The sequence below is a fragment of the Pelobates fuscus genome, chromosome 5 (assembly GCF_036172605.1).
Source record: "Pelobates fuscus isolate aPelFus1 chromosome 5, aPelFus1.pri, whole genome shotgun sequence".
In the NCBI taxonomy this organism is placed as follows: Eukaryota; Metazoa; Chordata; class Amphibia; order Anura; family Pelobatidae; genus Pelobates; species Pelobates fuscus.
This window is the reverse complement of record NC_086321.1, coordinates 224,144,544-224,166,619: the sequence shown is the minus strand read 5'-3', so window position 1 is coordinate 224,166,619 and position 22,076 is coordinate 224,144,544. Positions and strand designations below refer to the sequence as shown.

The window sequence follows — 22,076 nt, the reverse complement described above, 5'->3', positions numbered from 1 at the left end:
TGGACAACAACAACAACATCTACTGCCCTAATCAATCCATAAAAGTTACTGCATTACAGCACTCATTTAATAGGATTCAGCCTCTCCTCTCCCTCTTGAATGCATGAGAGCATAGTTTTGAGATTGGTCATTTCAAGGAAAATATTATTTTACTCCCTCTGCCAATCAGTGGCGGATCCAGAACCTGATCTCGGGAGGGGCACTTGTAGATTATTTAAAGAAATAATCCAGGCACAATAACCACTACAGCTCAGTGTAGTAGTTATGGCGCCAGTAGTGCCAGGATCCCATCCCAGAGTAAGTAGTCAAACCGTTTAAGAACAGTTTGATAACTTACCTGGGGTCTGCTGGGATATCGGGCATAGGAGCAGTGGTATGTGTTAGGGGTGAAGTGTGTGTGAAAGGTGCAGTGTGTGTGTGTGTGAGCGGTGAAGTGTGTGTGCAAGTGCGTGAGGGCGGCAGTGTATGTCAGGGTTGCAGTGTGTGTGTTAGGGGGCAGTGTATGTGTGGGGCAGTGGGTGTGTGAGAGAGAGCGGCAGTGTGTGTGTGTGTGAGGGTGGCAGTGTGTGTGAGAGTTGCAGTGTGTGTGTGTTTGGGGCGGTGTGTGTATGGGGGGCAGTGTTTGTGGGGCAGTGTGTGTAGTGTGTGTATGGGGGCAGTGTTTGTGGGGCAGTGTGTGTAGTGTGTGTATGGGGGGCAGTGTTGTGGGGCAGTGTGTGTAGTGTGTGTATGGGAGCAGTGTGTGCAGTGTGTGTATGGGGGCAGTGTTTGGGGGCGGTGTGTGCAGTGTGTGTATGGGGGCAGTGTTTGTGGGGCAGTTTTTGTGGGGCTGTGTGTGTAGTGTGTGTATGGGGGCAGTGTTTGTGGGACAGTGTGTATGAGGGCAGTGTTTGTGGGGCAGTGTGTGTAGTGTGTGTATGGGGGCAGTGTTTGGGGGGCGGTGTGTGCAGTGTGTGTATGGGGGCAGTGTTTGTGGGGCAGTGTTTGTGGGGCTGTGTGTGTAGTGTGTGCATGGGGGCAGTGTTTGTGGGGAAATGTGTGTAGTGTGTGTATGGGGGCAGTGTCTGTGGGGCAGTGTGTGTAGTGTGTGTATGGGGGCAGTGTTTGTGGGGCAGTGTGTGTAGTGTGTGTATGGGGGCAGTGTGTGGTGTGTGTATGGGGGCAGTGTTTGTGGGGCAGTGTGTGTAGTGTGTGTATGGGGGCCAGTGTTTCTGGGGCAGTGTGTGTAGTGTGTGTATGGGGGCAGTGTGTGTAGTGTGCATGGGGGAGTGTGTGTATGGGGGCAGTGTTTGTAGTGTGTGTATGGGGGGCAGTGTTTGTAGTGTGTGTATAGGGGGCAGTGTGTGTAGTGTGTGTATGGGGGGCAGTGTTTCTGTGGTAGTGTGTGTATGGGGCAGTGTGTAAGGAGGCTTTTGTTTTAATTTAATTAAATTAAACTTAATATATTTATGTCCCCCCTCCCTCCTTACCTTTATTGATGAGGAGGGGGGACATATTTCGTTCCCTGGTGGTCCAGTGGGATTCCCTGGTGGTCCGGTGGTGGTGAGGTGAACTCTAGCCCAGCTACAGGGCTAGAGTTCACTCTCGCGAGATTTGGTTCGTTGCCGTGGTTACCGCGGCAACGCTCCAAATCTCGCGAGAGGAGGACCCGGAGGAGCTGCAGGTAAGAGCTCCCGGGTCCTCTCTCACTCCCTCCCCTGCCGGCTGTCAGCACAGTGCCTGCGGACCGGGGAGGGAGATCAGAGATCTCCCTCCCCGGTCCGCAGGCACATTGCAGGGCTGGCACTTGGGCAATGCCAGCCCTGCATTAGCCGGCAGGGGAGAATCTCGGGGGGGGGCAATTGCCCCGTTGCCCCCCCCCTGGATCCGCCACTGCTGCCAATTCAATATGTTATCTCCTTTTGTGCCTGACCTCTGGTAGTACACATCATGTTGTACTGCCATCTGTTTTTCTAACAGGTTGTGATAATTTGAAACGCTGATCCAAACAAATTAAAGTGAGGCCTGATATTTTTGGAAACACCTTTTAAATGTTTTTTCCAAAATATTAATATATATATATATATATATATATATATATATATATATATATATAAATAAAATGTATATCAATATACTATATACACTGAACAAAATTATAAACACAACACTTTTCATGAGCTGAACGCAAAAGCTCTAAGACTTTTTCTATGTACACAAAAGGCCTATTTCTCTCAAATATTGTTCACAAATCTGTCTAAATCTGTGTTAGTGAGCACTTCTCCTTTGCCGAGATAATCCACCCACCTCACAGGTGTGGCATATCAAGATGCTGATTAGACTGCATGATTATTGCACAGGTGTGCCATAGGCTGGCCAAAATAAAGGCCACTCTAAAATGTGCAGGTTTATCACACAGCACAATGCCACAGATGTCGCAAGTTTTAAGGAAGCGTGCATTTGGCATGCTGACTGCAGGAATGTCCACCAGAGCTGTTGCCCGTGAATTGAATGTTCATTTCTCTATCATAAGCCTTCTCCAAAGGCGTTTCAGAGAATTTGGCAGTACATCTAACCGGCCTCATATCCACAGGCCACGTGTAACCACACCAACCCAGCATCTTCACCTCCTAGATCGTCTGAGACCAACCATCCAGAGAGCTGCTGCAACAATCAGTTTGCCTAACCCAAGAATTTCTGCACAAACTGTCAGAAACCGTCTCAGGTAAGCTCATCTGCATGGTCGTTGTCATCATCGGGATCTTGACCTGACTGCAGTTCGTCGTTGTAACCCACTTGAGTGGGCAAATGCTCTCATTCAATGGCGTCTGGCACTTTGGAGAGGTGTTCTCTTCACGGATGAATCCCGGTTTTCACTGTACAGGGCAGATGGCAGACAGCATGTATGGCGCTGTGTGGGTGAGCGGTTTGCTGATGTCAACGTTGTGGATGGTGTGGCCCATGGTGGTGGTGGGGTTATGGTATGGACAGGTGTATGTTATGGACAACGAACACAGGTGCATTTTATTGATGGCATTTTGAATGCACAGAGATACCATGACGAGATCCTGAGGCCCATTGTTTTGCCATTCATCCACGACTCATGTTGCAGAATGATCATGAATGGCCCCATGTTGCCAGGATCTGTACGCAATTCCTGGAAGGTGAAAACATCCCAGTTTTTGCATGGCTAGCATACTCACCGGACATGTCATCAATTGATCATGTTTGGGATGCTCTGGATCGGCGTATACGACAGCGTGTTCCAGGTCCTGCCAATATCCAGCAATTTCATACAGCCATTGAAGACGAGTGGACCAACATTCCACAGGCCACAATCAACAACCTGATCAACTCTATGCGAAGGAGATGTGTTGCACTGCGTGATGGTTTTCGAACCCCCCGGATACCTCCAATAGAGTAAAACTGCACATTTTAGAGTTGCCTTTTATAATATGCCACACCTGTGAGGTGGATGGATTATCTTGGCAAAGAAGAAGTGCTCACTATCAGAGATTTAGACAGATTTGTGAACAATATTTGAGAGAAATAGGCCTTTTGTGTACATAGAAAAGTCTTAGATCTTTGAGTTCAGCTCATGAAAAATGGGGGCAAAAACAAGTGTTGCGTTTATAATTTTGTTTATCCAAACATTTGAAATCATTTAAAAAGTTTACCCAAAAATATTAAGTTACGGTCAAAGTTGGATCAAGTAAGTAAGAGCAGGAACATTCATGGAAAAGTAAGGTTGATCTCACTGTATAAAGGAGTTGCCATGTTTCAATTATGTATGTTTTGTAGATTTTTTATTCATTGAATGATGTCATTGAGTGAAATGTAGGAGAATATTTTAAAATCCATATATACCTGCCATCTAAACCTGCTGAGGTCGTTAATGTTCATGTTTTAGCTATTGAGGCTTCCAGCCAAACCGTTTTGTATATGATTAGGTACATATCATAATATTGCAGTTCCTACATAGGAAGGAATTGCGTTCTACCTATTTTTATGAATTAAGTCTCACTCATTAAAAAGCATTATTATTTTTTTTAAATTGCTACTTCATAGTAAATAAAATCTTAGCTTCAGGCACAGTACAGTGAGCACCATTCTTACTTTATTTATTAAGAATGAGCCTTTCCTTTCTTCTTGTGCCAAGTAAACCGTAAATGAGCAGCTATTATAGTTTAATATATGAAATATCTGTCTGGTGCTGCCCAAAACGTACAGTGCATAACAATAGGTCACTTGTCGGTGGATAATAGATATATACGTGTGTTCTCTTTTCGCAGGCAGCATCATCCGAAATTAAAGGCACCATTCAGCTGGGAATAGGCTACACGGTGGGTAACCTTACATCCAAGCCAGACAGAGATGTACTTATGCAAGACTTTTATGTAGTGGAAAGTGTGTTTTTACCAAGGTAAGCCTTTGTTTGTTTCATCATATGGACATTCATTGTCAACCAGCAATTGTATGTTAAATGCACATTGTAAAATAAATTAGTATATGTACTTTAATGTTAAGGAGCACTGTACACACCTAAAACACTCAAGGTTGCCGAAGTGCTTTATGTCTGAAGAGTGTGTAATCTGTTTTCAATTTAGTTTCAGTTTCACTGGAAATGTACACTTTTATAAATTAACATAGTTACACCCTCTGACTGTCAGTCAGATATCATGTTATTTTACTTCCTGGTTCTTTAGCTCAGTGGAGCTAAATTCAAGAGGCAGCCAATTGCTCAGACACCTGCCTTGCAAAGACTTCTCTTAGAGCTGCATTGGGAAGTCTGTGATTGGACAGCAACAGAAAGTCTGGGCGGAGTTAGAAGGGGAAGGACTGTAAAGGCAGCAGACAAGATAACTACATATTTTGGAAGCTGATTTTAGTTATACTCTGGTGAAAAAATGCATAATTAAATGCATACATGTTTTCATTGGGGATTTATCTACAAAATAGCACATTTTGTTTGTATTTGGGAAGTGGAGTGTCCCTATAATGTTAATGTGACTCATCTAAGTGTCCCTATAATTATTATATCTGTGGCTCTTAGTAAGGGTGCATTTGCAGGTTTCCAGTGTAAAAATGTTAGATCACGAGATCAGCAGATCTCCGTCTCTGTGATCATATATGCAACAGAGAGGTATAGGAGATATAGTGGAAAAGTAGAGCAGAAGGGAAGATAAGGGTTGGCAAGAGATGAATTGAGGAGGTAGTGAGGGTATGTTTTGGGAAAGTGTAAGGGATGCAGAATGCACGGTTATGCCACACAAGGTTCTCTAATGAAACACCTACCTTGAATCAGCCTATTTATATTGTCAACCAGCTAATTTTTGTTTTTGAAGGGACACTATAGTCACCACAGATTAATGTAGCTGTTCTGGTGAGTAGAATCATTCCCTTCAGGCATTTTCATGCAAACACTGCTTTCTCAGAGAAAAGGCAGTGTTTACATTGTCCCTAGGGATACCTCTTGTGGCCACCCCTAAGATGGCCACTGGAGGTGCTTCCTGGGGCAGTACTGCAATGTAGGCAGCACTGCCATTCAGTGTCTCCACACTCTGCATGGAGACACGTGCATCTCTACTAGGAGGTGCTGATTGGCCAAAACAGTGTTTGGCCCTCCCCCATCCCACCTCCTTGCCAATTTCAGCCAATCCAATGCTTTCCCTATGAGAAAGCATTGGATTGGCTAAAAATTGAAAATTCGGATGATGTCACCAAAAAGATGGATCGGGGATGGGGTCAGCCAACCAATAAGGGTTAAGGGAGGGTAAGCCACCTAAATGGTGGTTTTAACACTATAGGGTCATGATTACATGTTTGTTTTCCTAACCCTATAAGGTCTTATTCTAAGAAGAATTACCAGTGTATAAATAATTTTATGCAGCCCAAGTCACTCCTCCCAGCATGTGACTTTTACAGTTTTCCTAAACACTTCCTGTAAAGTGAGATGGAATGTTTACACTTCCATTATTGCACAGTCTAATTTAGAGTTTCTTATCTCCTGCACTGTTAAAAGCTTGCTAGACTTTGCGGGATCCTCCTGTGTGTGATTAAAGTTCAATTTACACAGCAGGAGATTTAACCTTTTAAAGTAAGTTAACATATGATTGAAATAAAGCCATTTTTTTCACGAAGGTTGTGTGAGTCAGGCCAAGAGATGTGTGACTAGAGCGGCATGGACAAAAACAAAGTGATTTAATTCCTAAATAACAGAAAAATTGAGCAGTGACACTGCAGGGGCATGATCTATACACCAAAACTGCTTCATTAAGCTAAAGTTGTTTGGTGACTGCAGTGTCCTATTAACTGAGAATACATAGAATGTACAAATTGTGAGCAGGTAAGTAGTCTTACATCTATAGTTTTTAACTTCTTTGGAACAGAGTATGTGATGCCATTTATTTATATCAAGTAAATGTGGCTCATCCATGGCATTGTATGTTGTAATGATTATTGGAATTTTCTGTCTGAAGGGATATGCTTGATCCAGGAGCTGCAATACTTGTTTTTTTTAGAGTTATACAAATGTTGTGAATATTCATGTTTGCAGGAATGTATTAACGTTTTTTGTTTGTGTCTGTGTGTTATGTTTTACATATATTCTTTATGTGTACATTTGATTTATATAATGGTTGTGATCCTTATGTTATGTGTGTAACTCATATAAGTGTGCACAGTCAAAAATATTTGTAAAATGGCTGAATAAGACTCGTAACAATACTTACCTACTCAACGCCGTTGAGCCGCTCCCCTTCACAGGTAATGCTCCTCTCTTCCTCGCGGCCTGCCTCCTGACAGACAAGTGGAGGCTAAGAATGAAATACTCACCTGTTTAGCAACAAACCTCTCCTCTCAATTTGTGTGGGCCTAATGCACCACACAAACGCATGTAGCAATTCTGCCTACTCGAATGGTGCGTCCCTATTTCTAATGAATTTGGAACACATCACATCTAGTCTTAAAGTGTCCATGGCACCTAGACGACCCCATTATTGTAAGTTTTGGAGTCACAAAGTTGACATGGACCAATCAGAAGTAAAGTAAGCCTATGTAATGCTTGTTCAGGCCTTTATTCAGTACTCAATTATGGTTTCTACCGTGGTAACCATATAGTAAGTACGTCTCTCTTAAATTCCTGATTTTGACCTTGGCTTGTTTATTCGTATACCCTTATTTCTATTCTTTATTTCTGACTTTGTCTCTATCTATAAATAATATTAAGTCCAGCCACTCTAATGCCCGATAATACGTCTGTTTCTGACCTTCTATTTGTGGGTAATCACACCATGACAAGACTATGATTTGTTTTGAATGTCTGGTTTGTATGATATGTGTTTTTGTTATGACTGTGTAGTTAAAGGATCACTATAGGGTCAGGAACACAAACATGTACTCCTGACCCTTTAGTGTTAAAACCATCATCTAGACCCCCTGGTCCCCTCATGCCTCCATAAATATAGCAAAATCTTACTGTATTCAAGCCAGAAGCGGTAGATCTGCATGCTGTTTGCCTAAAAACAAAACAAAAAAACAAGCATTGTGCTGACATCATCAGAAGTGGTAGCCTGATCCAATCACAATGCTTCCGCATAGGATTGGATGAGACTGACAAAAAAGGCAGATCAGGGGCAGAGCCAGCATGATTTAAACACAGCCCTGGCCAATCAGCATCTCCTCATAGAGATAAATTCAATTAATGAAGGAAAGTTCAGTGTCTGCATGCAGAGGGTGGAGACACTGAATGTTTGGATGCATTTTAGGCAGCCATGACCCAGGAAGGATCTCTAACAGCTATCTGAGGAGTGGCCAGTGACGTTATCACTAGGCTGTAATGTAAACACTGCATTTTCTCTGAAAATATAGTGTTTACAGCAAAAAGCCTGAAGGTAATGATTCTAGAAACCAGAACAAATTCAATAAGCTGTAGTTGTTCTGGTGATTATAGTGTCCCTTTAATTAGTATAAAGTGAGTGTTTCTATGTGAAATCTGTTACTGTAGTGTGTAGTGTATGTTTATATTATGTGGTGCATGTATCCAATGCACCACAGTGACACAGTGCTGGCAAAGCATTAATCACTGACTGCCTGGGAAAGTGTTCAGCTGGACAACCAAACCATGGCTAAGGTCAGGTACACCATGGGTGACATGTTGCTCATCATTGAGTGCAGGATTAAAAAGGCTGGAAAATTCCAAAGTAAATCTGCTTGCTACTCAGAAATAGACAATATGAGTTCAAATCTCTCTGTATGCACATATCTGTGTGTTATGCAATGGAGCAGAAGACTAAACAGTTTCAGTTGACAGCATAAATATTCATAAAATCCTTTAATAACAATACCATATCTGATGGGCATGTCCCAGTATACACTCATTCTTGGCTGAAGTCCACTGCTTAATATAAACTGTCTGCATTATGGAGATCCATAGACTACGTGAAATATTTCACTTCATAATTTTACCCAACATTTCATACTTTCATAACGATGGCATGGGGATCAGTTAAAGCGTTCCCTTACAAGCTCTCCGGTGAATTCATACTTTTTTTTCAATGTACAACTACAAACAGCATATTGTACCCATCCCTCTTCATCTCTGAATCCCAACATTTTTTTCCAGTTGTATTTAAAAACCCATAAAATACCCCAAAAATATTAAGGAGCAAAAAATCCATTCTTGCACTCAATCCATTCCTGCATCCATAAGTAGCATGATGTCATAATGTCATGTGTGAAACGAGTTACCTGCAAAAAGAATACTTCTACTTTATCAAGATATCTTGATTATAGAAGAGTAGCCAAACTGGTTGTATATTAGTATGGCCTGTTTGTGAGCCACTCGCCCATCTACTATGTGATCATATTTATATATAAACATACAAAAAAAAACCAAAATTGACTGGATAGAAGTCCAGATAGTGCATTGAAATGTTGACTGCTGTGGATAGAGGCAGCACTGCAAGTAATTGAAAATAAGTTTAGTGAGTGCACTTGTAATTTTTTTGGCTTTGTGAATATGACTGTTAAGTTGCACTGTGGCCATATATATATACTGAGACACCAAGGGAGAAGACAGTCTTGATTGTAAATATGTACAGTATCTCACAAAAGTGAGATGGCACCTCATGGCAAAGAACTCTCTGAGGAACTGAAAAAAAGAATCTTTGCTCTACATAAAGATGGCTTGGGTTATAAGAGGATTGCCAAGACCCTGAAACTGAGCTGCAGCACGGTGGGCAAGACCATACAGCGGTTTCACAGGACAGGTTCCACTCAGAACAGGCCTCGCCATGGTCGACCAAAGACGTTGAGTGCACGTGCTCAGCATCATATCCAGAGGTTGAAGTATGTCAACATCAAGTCAGTCAGTCTAGACTCTAGGCTATTCTCAGCAATACACATTTGACAAACTGTTTGTGCCTTCTTAACAGAAGCAGGGAGTTGCATAGGAAAATACTATATGCAAGGTTTCTTGCTTGTTTAAATTTTTTTCTTTGTCTTATACACAATAAAAACCTAAAAAGCAAAAAGTGGGAAATAGACGTATGAGTGCTGCCAGCATTGCTGCAGAGGTTGGTGTGGGGGGGTCAGCCTGTCAGTGCTCAGACCATACGCCGCACACTGCATCAAATTGGTCTGCATGGCTGTCGTCCCAGAAGGAAGCCTCTTCTAAAGATGATGCACAAGAAAGCCAGCAAACTGTTTGCTGAAGACAAGCAGACTAATGACATAGATTACTGGAACCATGTCCTGTGGTCTGATGAGACCAAGATAAACTTATTTGGTTTAGATGGTGTCAAGCGTGTGTGGCGGCAACCAGGTGAGGAGTACAAAGACAAGTGTGTCTTGCCTACAGTCAAGCATGGTGGTGGGAGTGTGAAGATCTGGGGGTGCATGAGTGCTGTCGGCACTGGGGAGCTACAGTTCATTGAGGGAACCATGAATGCCAACATGTACTGTGACATACTGAAGCAGAGCATTATCACCTCCCTTCAGAGACCGGGCCGCAGGGCAGTATTCCAACATGACCCCAAATACAAACGACCCCTGCCTTGCTAAAGAAGCTGAAGGTAAAGGTGATGGACTGGCCAAGCATGTCTCCAGACCTAAACACTATTGAGCATCTGTAGGGCATCCGTAAATGGAAGGTGGGGGAGCGCAAGGAATCTAACACCCACCAGCTCCGTGATGTCGTCATGGAAGAGTGGAAGAGGACTCCAGTGGCAACCTGTGAAGCTCTGGTGAACTCCATGCCCATGAGGGTTAAGGCAGTGCTGGAAAATAATGGTGGCCGCAGAATATTGACACTCTGAGGCCAATTTGGACATTTCTACTTAGTGGTGTACTCACTTTTGTTGCCAACAGTTTAGACAATAATGGCTGTGTGTTGAGTTATTTTGAAGGGAAAGCAAATTTACACTGTTATACAGGCTTTACTACTTGACATTGTAGCAGAGTGTAATTTCTTCAGTGTTGTCACATGAAAAGATATAATAAAATATTTACAAAAATGTGAGGGGTGTACGAAACGTTGCAATAAACTGCCTGGAAGTGATCACAGTGAGTGCCTGAGATTTTTTTCATTTATACAGATTGTTTGGGGTTTGCTGACCCATGCTCAGTGCACCCTGTGTTAAACCTTGTGAGTGAGTGCAACCCTCATTTTCTCCTTACTTGTCTTGAAATAGTGACATCTAAGGGAGACTCTGCTGGCAGAAGAGAATCGCCCCTTTTTCCTGTACATAGCCTGTCTAAAAAGAAATACTGAAGAATATACATATTTTAGAACAAAATTACTTTTTGCTTTTTAGGTTTTTATTGTGTATAAGACAATGAAAAAAAATTTGAAACCATTGCTACATTATTTCCTTAATGCTAAACAAGCAAGAAACCTTGCATATAGTATTTTCCTATGCAACTCCCTGCTTCTGTTAAGAAGGCACAAACAGTTTGTCAAAAGTTTATTGCTGAGAATAGCCTAGACTGGCTGACTTGATGTTGACATAAGATCTCGTGAGGGAGTTGGACTGGCAAATGAAGCCTGGCAGCATCACAGTCTGCCAATGGAAACTTATGATGATGCATGCCAGGACCAAGGTGACTCACATAAAAATATTTCTAGCTTGTTATCATGGATTTGACATACGGTAACTACCGCCTATAAATCTAACGTTAATATTTATTGTGTTTATATGATGCTCATGTCACCTACTCATCACGTAAGTAAGCAATGACCCCAATACACAAACAAATACATGATCTGCTAATTTGTCCATCGTGGACTAAATCTCATAGCAGCCAGTGATGGTATTTACAGTCTATGACATCTAGTGTGCTTAAACCACTGGCTTAAACCACTGGCTTTAATTTTTTTTATTTTTTTTAGCATTTTATTGTAAATACTAGGAAATAACCAGCAACTAAAATAACAGCTTATTCATTTTTCTCCCAATTGTTCAGTGAAGGGAGCAATCTGACCCCAGCCCATCATTACTCAGATTTCCGATTTAAGACCTACGCTCCAATGGCGTTCCGATACTTCAGGGAACTTTTTGGTATCAAGCCTGATGATTACCTGGTAAGACATTTCTATGCTTCTCACCAACATTTCAAAGTGGTGTATTTGTTTGAAAAGTGAATTATTGTTGCCAGTGCTTTCAGTACATTCTCTTAACTTAGATTTCATAACCAGTTATAATGAGAAAGCTACTGTATGTCGTCCAGCCAAGATCATTACGACCTAACTACTTAAAAAAACAAACGTAATGTCCAAGTTGTTTTTGACAACCAGGGTTATTGTTATTCTGTGCTTTTATGTAGATAAAATCCCCCTTTATCACGTCCCAAGTAGTTTACCTGCTGTCCTTTGTACTGTCTTGTTATTGAACAGGTTGTCAGAGAGCTGTTTGTATTAGCCCTCAGTATATTTTTATGTTGACATATCCACTCCCAGAATATTTCTTTTCTCATTTAAACTAATGTAGCAGATATTCATTGTTTTTTTCTTTTTACTTATTTTACTTACTTTTACGTTTTGTTAGATGCAGACTTCTTGGTGGCGATAAAATGCATTAGCTGTTGATATTGATAGATACTGTCTTTCAAGCTTTCTGACTAGTTCAGTTAAAGTAGCCCATCAGACAAATTATAATTGTGGGGGAAATTACATTCTCATTTTGACATTTTAATGGCTGCTGATGAACTGTTAACAATGTAAAAGTGATCACAAACTCAGCATTTGGATACTACTTGACAACACTTTTACCTTTATAGAAATGACAAAAAGAGACCTTATACCTCACATGAAACACAATCAAATGTTGACCAACCAAATGTTGCTTCAGGGCCTGGGTTTCAGGGTATATACTCCACCACACAAAACAAATATCACCATAATAAAAAAGAAATCTGACATCCTAAATCAGCTACTTATGTAACTTTTTATTTATTTATTTGTATTTACCAATATGACCTACATTTATTCTAAATAAAATACCAGACAAAGTGACTAAACTAGTTCAAATATTAAGCTAACTTGAATACCAACTGTACTATCAGACACCTGTAGGCCCCCAATGTGGCCCTTTTGAAAAGGCCTTCAGATGGCTTAGGCATGATAACACAAGAATTTTATATTTGGGGCAGCCTTCGGGGCACTATTGTTAGAATTCTTCACGAAAATTAAATTGGCAACATAGACTTCATGTCATTAAAGCTGTTAGTGACAGAGTATATTGTACTTTGGCAATCACTAAGGGGTTAAAGATAGAACAATAAAATGTTATCTCTTGGGGGGCGGGGCCTGACCGCAGAGCTGTGAAGACGCTTATCCCAGCAGCTCCTGCTAAACTTGGCACCTAGAGCTGAATTTCACTGCCACACCGGCACACAATCGTGATTATAAGGCCACCACTCAAGAGTGGTCATCGGAGGGAGGAGAACGATACCTCTCAAGCGACAAACCAAGCTAAACTCACTGTGAGGCCTACAAGCATACAGGCGCAGGGGAGATGGCCGCTCCCCAGCTGCAACACCACGCCGGATATCTGGCAGCGGGCTCTCGCTTCCCCCCCCTCCCCATCCCGGTCCACCAGCTTACGGTGAGCACCCACCTCTGGGACACTTATGAGAGCAACTCCGACCAAGCGACCCCACGAGGCCAAGCCAAGATGGCTGCCGGCAGTGCAGCGAATCCGCCGCCACAGACAGCCGATGAATGGACAGCGGCCTTCCAGGCTAAATTTGATGAGGTCTGCCAGAAATTTTGGGAGAGATTGGGAAAGAGGAGCCCATCACCCACTCTGAAACTAGCAACACTGGCAAAGCGACAAAACACACCCTATCACACGCGGCCGAAGCACCTGATTATGGCAGCAACAGCACGGGAGCGATTAACTAGCAACACGACAAAGCGGAGGGAGAGACAGAGGGGCATTAACCGCACAAGCAGAGCCAAAGCAATGACGTTCACGCCACCTAACAGCACCCCGTGACACTGCCTCCCTGCACATGCCACAAATGGAGGATCACCCGCCGTAAACGGTCACCTCCACGATCCTCTAAATACCCAAAGCGAGGGAAGAACCGAATGACACAACATAGCGCTACTACAACTAAGCCAGTGCAAAAGGGGAACAGCTACCAAGCCAGGGTGCACAGATCAGCCACAACCCTCTGCCTCTCTACTCCATGCGCCGAACAAATGCAGCAGCCCAAAGGATACCTCGGTGAGATGCCGACACTTACCTCTCAGGACACTGTCCCAGTCCCTGCCTCAACGGAATATTGCACACAGCTCCACTGGATTGGCATTGCAGGCATTGGTTGACCCCAGGCAGCAAAGCCGACTTTCCCACACTGTAATACTACAGTATTGGGGACGGCTCCTGTATCACTACTTGTTCACAACATGCATACTCAAATATGTGTTGCAGACAGCTAAACAACCATTCTGAGCAAGTACTGAATTGATCCTTCCTATTACTATTGTTCATTTACACTTTTCTCACCAGTTATGCTCTCCTTAACAAAAGTTAATCTAATCCTATAGCACACAGTGCTCATGATCATTCTATGTACTTTTCTCGCTAAGAACGTGTTCCTCTGATCACTTGTTTTTATATTGGATTTCTCATTGCAATAGCATGTCTGCATCCATAGCACTGTAAACCAGCATCACCCATATTAACCATGGCACGGTTGATAATATCTTTGCTAACCAATGTGAGATCATTCATAGCATCTTAATGAGCCAAGTTATTAGTTTATCTCTCCTGATCATCCAAATGCTTACATGATGTACAATAGCTACAGTATAGATAACACTCTTGATTGCTAGCAAAGTTTTATTTCCATATCCTAGCATGTATATGTTCAGCAAGTAATGTCATAATCGTTGACCTTTGAAGCGTGTACCTTAACCAGCCATTCAGGGACCTCACCTAAGAAATGTTATTTGAATGTTCAGTCTATCCCATACTGCCTTTATGTTTCTACGCCTGTAATCTTCATGTTATATAAAAAAAAAATGTGCTGGCTACACTGCAAAATGGTATAAAAAGCGTGCAGAAGCTGTCGTGGCTCTGCATGCCTGTTGTAAATCTGTGTACATGAAAAATAAAGAATAAAAAAAAAATTTTTTTTTATCTTTTAATGGATTTAGTGTACCTTTATACCTTTAATTCGCTCAACAATGTGTTAATTTTCATTGAACATTTTAATGATTCTGCTTCTATATTCTAATTAATATTTTTGCAAGTAGAAATACTGGTTTTAATAATTGTTTCCACAGAAAGTTCTAATTAGATTTAAATGCCCTTGTGAATGTTGCTGATTAAAATTTAATTGAGAACTCTTGTGTTCTAATTGTAGTGTTTATGCAGTTCATCAGAAGAAATACCTCTTATGTGCACCTTTTAACCTTGACCTGGAAATATTACAAAGGAAATTCAATGAGAATTGATTAGAAAATATATTATTTATCAATATATGTTTTAGATGGTTTGGATATGAGTGGTACAGTGTCTTTTCTTCATAAACACTGCTGAATTACCAGTTCAGCTGGTGGCTTTCAGCTTTAGGAATCTGATCATTCTAATACCATGAGAAACCCTTGCCGTGTACATTAAAGGAACACTATAGGGCCAGAAAACCAAATGTATTCCTGACACTATATTGTTAAAACCACCATTTAGCCTCCCTGGTCCCCATTTGCCCCCCTTAAATATAGTAAAATCTTACTTATTTTCAAGTCTGCAGCTGCTGTCTATGCCACTGATCTGCCTGCTTACAGCTGACATCATAAAAAGGGATTCTATGAGCCAATCAAAATGCTTTCACATAGGATTGGCTGAGACTGTAAAGTACTGAACAGTGTGCATCACTGCCCCAGGACGCACCTCTAGCAATCATCTAGGGAGTGGCCAGTGGAGTTATCACTAGGCTGTAACGTAAACACTACATTTTCTCTGAAAAGACAGTGTTTACTGCGAAAAGCCTGAAGGTTCTACTCACCAGAACAAATGCAATAACATGCAGTTGTTCTGGTGATTATAGTGTCCCTTTAAAGGCTGATTATGAGATACATTCAGCAGTGCTGCACAAAGTTGAAGGGGGTTTGCTAAGCAGCTTAACAGTAGACTTTGCTGCAGTGGTTATATTGGCTTGAGTGTCACGGCACTGTCCCCTGGTTTTATGTTGAACCATTTATAAAAGTGTTTTGACATTGGTGGAAAATCCCTAACACTCAGAGACAACTCCCTTCTTTGTCACATTTGTAATGCAGGTCAATGAACTATGAACTATAAATATACTTTTTTTTATTTTAATGTGGTCCTATTATTGTTTATACTAACCCAACCCCCACAGCACTCTTAGCTAATCAATATTGTGTGGGTTGGGTCCACTTAAAAAATACATACTACATGGCTGGATGTTTGAAATGAAGACTGCAGACTGAAATGGCAGCACTGTCCCCGAAGAATAGGTAATATAAAATAATATTTAAGATGAAAATGGTAGCACTTTCATTGGACTGGATAACAGACTCAGTTTAGCATGAGTTAAATTCTAATAAAAACACAGACTCAGCGGTGACGTAAAGGAAAATACGGTATATTCTGTAGTATGGATTTATTTATACTTGTCCATGCCAGTAATGGAAGACTGATGTGATAAGCCTATTTGAACTAATCCTATTTAGAATGAAAATGTAATATTTGTCGGATTGGGTGTTCAACAACAGATGACATCAGGCTTATTGTATACATTAAAATTGTGAAGCTTCTCTTATAGCTTTACAAGCCTGCTGGGCAGACCAAATATTCTCTAACTAGGGTACAATGCTTAGTGACATTCCCTGCACATGAGTACATAGGCCCAATGGAATAATTAGCTGTATTTTTGAAATGTATATATTGTTTGTTTCTCCCCATATAAAAGCTATGTTTTTGCAGAATTATACCAAATTGGAGGGGAAAATGTTTTTCAGTTAAAGTGTTACTTCGGCCACCATGACCAAGTCAATGATTTAAAGTCTGTATGTGCAGCATTTCACAAGGAATCGATGCACATAAAGAATTTAAACCCTTTGCTGCTAGATTTGCAACTCCACCTCCGGCAGCATCATCGGGCATCATTAGTGAGTCTGGCACAAGAGACCTGGCTGGCTAAAGTCAATTCTGTGCATTTTTCTATGTGCAGATACTTATTCATTGGCACATAGTGCCTGGCTGACACTCTCGGCCAATGAATGAGCATCAGAATCAGCATACAGTGTCTGCAGACGCCAGATATTGTTAGCCTGCTGTAGAGTGGCCCCATTGCAGGCATGGCTTAGGTAATAGGATAAACCGAGGCAAAACATTTTGCCTGATTACCAGGGAACGGCACCAGGGTACTCCTGGCATCAGCGGGCTGTAGTGGATATGCTGCTTGGAGTAATCCTAAGCCAAATACAGCTCATACGTGTTTTTTTAATCCTGACTCACTAATAGTAGATTGTTCATTTTCTTAAAAATGGCTCTGATCACATATATGTATTGATACATTCGAAATCAGACCGTAATTTTTGTGCATCACCATTAAATAAAAGATGTGTAGCTACTCTGGAATTTCTGTGGGCATGCCACTGACTTTTATTTACCACAAGTGGAATGCTCGGAGCTAATGTGCTGAACACTGAAAATCCAAAGTTCTGATTGGTAGCATCACATGTTATCATGAGCCAGTTGTTCCATCAGTAACTGTCTCTAGGAATGTATACACTGTGATTTAATTGCCAGCTGTCAACTTCTAAAATTAGCCACAAAGTAATATTGTTGGATAAGCTTTTCAAATTATTTAATATTTGTGTATATACATTTAATACATATATTTTTTTAAATATTAAATATATTATCATATACCATATAATTTCAAAATAAAATATTTTTATAATATGAAATCATTTTGAAAAGTTCAATACAAAATATTAAATCGAGCCTTCCTCCTTCAGCAATCCAAATGTTTTGTATGTTGCGTGCATGACCCAGTCAAATCACAGATGGGAGCTGTGTCATGGATTTCTGTGGACACATCGCTATTCCCTGACAGTTTGGATCTTTGTACACACATGCACTTGAGCAATTAGCATAATGTAAGCCTGCTAATAAAATCATTAAAACATAGTATGAAAATATTGCAGCAAATGATGCAATGCCTGAGTTTAGTAAGCAGCATCTCTTTAACAATTGTCATTGACTCATTACAGTTCAATGAAAAAATCCACGGAATGGAAATTAAGTGTATCTATGGTTGAATTTAGAGGAACACTAATTGTTTACGTTTATACTCGTTATTGTAGATTGTTTCAGGTAATACATTTTTTAAATAATGTATGACTTTTCTTTTGAAGATTGTCAGTATAATCTATATGTTATCTGAATATTTATATATCTTGGTCTTTATTCATTAATCAGGAAGTTGTGGCTAATTGAGAACTGGTATACAAAAAATAAGCCCTGCCCTCAAACTCCTCCTAATCGACAGCAACAACCATAGTACACATCAACCCCAATACATACAACAAAAAACAAAGAAAAGAGTTACTTGCGCACTTTACCAAATCCCTATGCACATTTAAATAACTGGAGATGTTGGTATCACTCCAGTGGCTACCTGAGTGTAAGCTTACCTTCCACGTCAATTGTGAACTGTTTTGAGAATGTTTGTGCATAGATACAAAAGTAGTTAGATGAATCTTCCAACACTGCTATACTGGTTTTAGTTGTCAGTTAATCACAATTCAATGTTTAGTGAATAAAACTCAGAGACAGTGAGAGCCCATTAATGTATGCTTTATATTTTCTTTTTTCTACACCTAGAACTGCACAGAACTCACCAAGGACACATAATGAAAGCAACCATCATTTCACACTGTCTATATGTGACCTTTGTACATCCGTGTTGGTATCTGCTCAGTTAAAATAATCATTTCCTCTATTATTTTAGTATTCACTCTGCAACGAGCCCTTGATTGAATTGTCCAACCCTGGCGCAAGTGGCTCCATGTTCTTCGTAACCAGCGATGACGAATTTATCATCAAAACTGTTCAGAACAAAGAAGCTGAATTTCTTCAGAAGCTTCTGCCTGGTTACTATATGGTGAGTATGAGGAATGTCAATGTTCATGAATTGTCCACATGTATATTGAAAGACACATTGGATCCATTTTAAAAAAATGAGTCTCTATGACAATTCACTAATGGAGATCATTTATGTGTTTATGTAAAACAAATAAAGTATTCGGTATTTTCAATTTCATAAACTAAAATGAGGTTTATGTTAAATTAATAATCTGTCTAGATAAAGCGCTACTGGGAATATTACAACCTGGTTTGTGGACCTTCGAGGTAATTAAAATACTCAGACATATTACATAAGCTCTTAATTTACCCAACGTTAACTGAAGATAACTCTGTGTCCACTTCATCATGCATGCCTGTACCTGCCTGTACACCTGCTTGTTAAATGAATTATATATATATATATTCATTTATTTATTTGAATCTTTATTATTATTATTATTTATTTATTTTTAACATTGAGGGTTCCTTTTTTATGTTCAGATTACTGGGCCTCCCCCCATTTCAACACTGACAGTTTTATTCCAGCACAGGAGCACCATTGCTGTACATGGGTATAATTGACACAAATAACAAGATAAAAGATACAGTACATCTGAGAAACACACAATTTAATAAACAAATACAGGGGTTGAGGGCCCTATTGTCATGGGAACTTTCTTGATGTTCTTCTAAATGTAATAGTTTTTACTTAAATTACACAATAATCAGAAATTATCTATAGGTGATATATAACACTGTAAAAACTCCCTATAGTTTTTGATGATTGTTTTTAAACTTGTTCTGCAGGTTTTGATTTTATAAAAAGGATATATCTAGGTAATGTTGGGATTCTTGGCTACATACTGTATCACCAAAATAGCCTTTCCTTTTTCCTTTCATGGTAGTACAGCAAAAAACTTGAGCTGGTTAAATCTGGTTAAAAGCTGACATCAAATGGCCTTTAATGCCATTTTTACTCAGGCCATTAATGCCATTTTTATGAGGGTTTGATAATTATGATGCAGTTTTAAGATGAACATCTTTATACTTAACACAAAGATAAAGCACCGCGCTTACAGCAGCAGTAGCTTAGTATCCAACAGCTTAAAATACATAGTAAAAACAAAGAGAACGTTACCTGCGCTCTGGCCTAAATCCCCATGTGCATTTAAACAAAATGGAGGCTCTTTAGTTTTATCCCAATGGCCATTTGAATATATAAGCTCACCAGCCACGTCAAGGCAAGCCTCAATAGGTCTTTACACTTAACATCTGTCAGATCTTTGATAATTACAACTAAACTTACTATAGATTGTTTAGGAATCAATGCAAATCTGCGGGAAATGTTGGTTTAAACTTATATGTAAAGATACTTCTTTTGACATATTCCCTTTAAATTCACATTCTTACTCATTTTGTTTATATCTATGTTGTTTGTCTTTGTTTTTGTTTTTTTTCTTCTAGAATTTGAATCAAAATCCTTGGACACTTTTGCCCAAGTTTTATGGACTTTATTGTCATCAGTCTGGGGGTAAAAACACTAGGCTTGTTGTAATGAACAATGTTTTGCCACGATCGATGAGGATGCATTACAAATATGACCTGAAAGGCTCAACATACAAACGCAGAGCATCACGGAAAGAACGTGAGAAATCATGCCCCACATACAAGGACCTGGATTTTCTACAAGACATGCGTGAAGGATTATACTTTGATCCAGACACGTACAGTGCATTGATGAAAACATTAGAAAGAGACTGCAGAGTAAGTATATTATTTGTCACTTGGGTGTCTTTATCAATGTTTACTTAAAGGGACACTATAATCATTAAAAGAATCTTAGGATAATTAAGCAGTTTTGGTGTGTAGGTCATGTCCCTGTAGTTTCACTGTTCAATTCTCTGCCATTTAGGAGTTAAATTACCTTGATTATACAGCCCTATTCACACCTTCCTGCATGTGACTTGAACATCCTTCCTAAACTTCCTGTAAAGAGTCATCTAATGTTTTTACTTCCGTTATTGCAAATTCTGTTTAATTTAGAATTTATCTCATGCTCTGTTAATAGCTTGCTAGACCCTGCAGGAGCATCCTGTATGTAATTAAAGTTCAATTTACAGAGCAGGAGATAAAAACTTTTAAATTGAAAATGAAACCATTTTTTTCATTCAGGCTTTGTCCGTCACAGCCAGGGGAGGTGTGGCTACAGCTGCATAAACTCCTACCTGGCAGAGAGTTGAACAGTGAAACTTCAGATGCATGATCTAAAACTGCTTCATTAAGCTAAAGTTCCTTTGGTGACTATAGTGTCCCTTTAAATATTTGCAAGGGATAGCCTTTAAAATAAACAACATCGGTCTGTAGTCCTTCACCGCTCCTCACATGCCGTGAAAAATGCATTTAGGATTATTGTGGCACGAAGAAATAAAAGATCAGTTGAGGAAGGGGTATTCCCAAATGGTCATGTTGACCCAAGATTAATCAGGCAGTGGGAATGGATATCAGTATTTCTCCTATTGTAATAAATAGTGTACCCGTCTTGAAATGATCACATGATGGCACAGTGTATACAATCTAATTCCATCAGTGCATCCCGGAATTGGACAAGTACAATAATAAACTACTGACAGAATATACAATCATATCAAGTATCATTTCACATTTAAGGCAAGAGTAGCTGAAGTGAAAGCATTACTGACTTAGAGAATTTTTCCAGTTCAGCTATTTTGACCTTAAATGTAAAATTCACTTTGAATTCTCACTAAAGCAAATAAACATGTCTATTCTGTGAACCAGGTATTTTCTATTTTGTTGCTTGGCTTGTTGACATGAGATATCTGTTAATATTCACCGTGGTGATAAATATGCCGTGTACTCTTTGCTCTCTGTACGACTATGCACATTACATTGGTATCGTCAGGTAAAGATGCGGAAGTAATCAGCAATAAAACACACTGGCAGTCATAACTCATTGACATGTCTCCTGTCATTTAAAGGCACTTTAACAGCTCTGTCTAATTGGAGTTGTTATAGTGCTTGCAGTCCTGCCCCCCTCTTCAAACTCTTTATTTCACAAATTAGATCAACACCTCCAAGCCCTCTTGGTATGAGAGCCAGGGAACTTTAAACCGGAACATCAGGACTTTACAGATATGTATTCCTAAGGTTAGAGTGTTCCTTTAATGCCACACTCCCCAACAGATTCAAGCACATGAATATTGAGCTCTCCTATTTATGTGTATTTACTAATAAAAAGTCAAGGAAACAGTAATTCCAAACCTAATCATTATCAAAGGAATTTGCTTTATGTGTTTATAAACCAATTACTGGTGTGCATATGTAACAGAAATACATTATATAATACTGATTATGCCACTTACATGTACTGTACATAAATCAGCCTCAATCTGGTGATTCCCAATGATCATGGCACAGTGTGTGCATAAACATTTTTTCTAATGTTATGTTGTGTGCCAAGTCATGTTTCAA

At 40.0% G+C, this 22,076-nt stretch overlaps 1 protein-coding gene across 2 annotated transcripts in view; it reads left to right on the top strand.

Annotated features, from left to right (window-relative positions):
* PIP5K1B (phosphatidylinositol-4-phosphate 5-kinase type 1 beta) overlaps window positions 1–22,076 on the top strand; it is a 160,067-nt gene that overhangs the window by 106,173 nt on the left and 31,818 nt on the right. For both annotated transcript variants that reach the window (XM_063455066.1, XM_063455067.1), the window contains exons 4-7: window positions 4,272–4,402; window positions 11,443–11,560; window positions 18,472–18,624; window positions 20,052–20,351. In XM_063455066.1, the coding sequence (XP_063311136.1) occupies window positions 4,272–4,402; window positions 11,443–11,560; window positions 18,472–18,624; window positions 20,052–20,351 (702 nt within the window). The remainder of the gene's footprint in view (window positions 1–4,271; window positions 4,403–11,442; window positions 11,561–18,471; window positions 18,625–20,051; window positions 20,352–22,076) is intronic.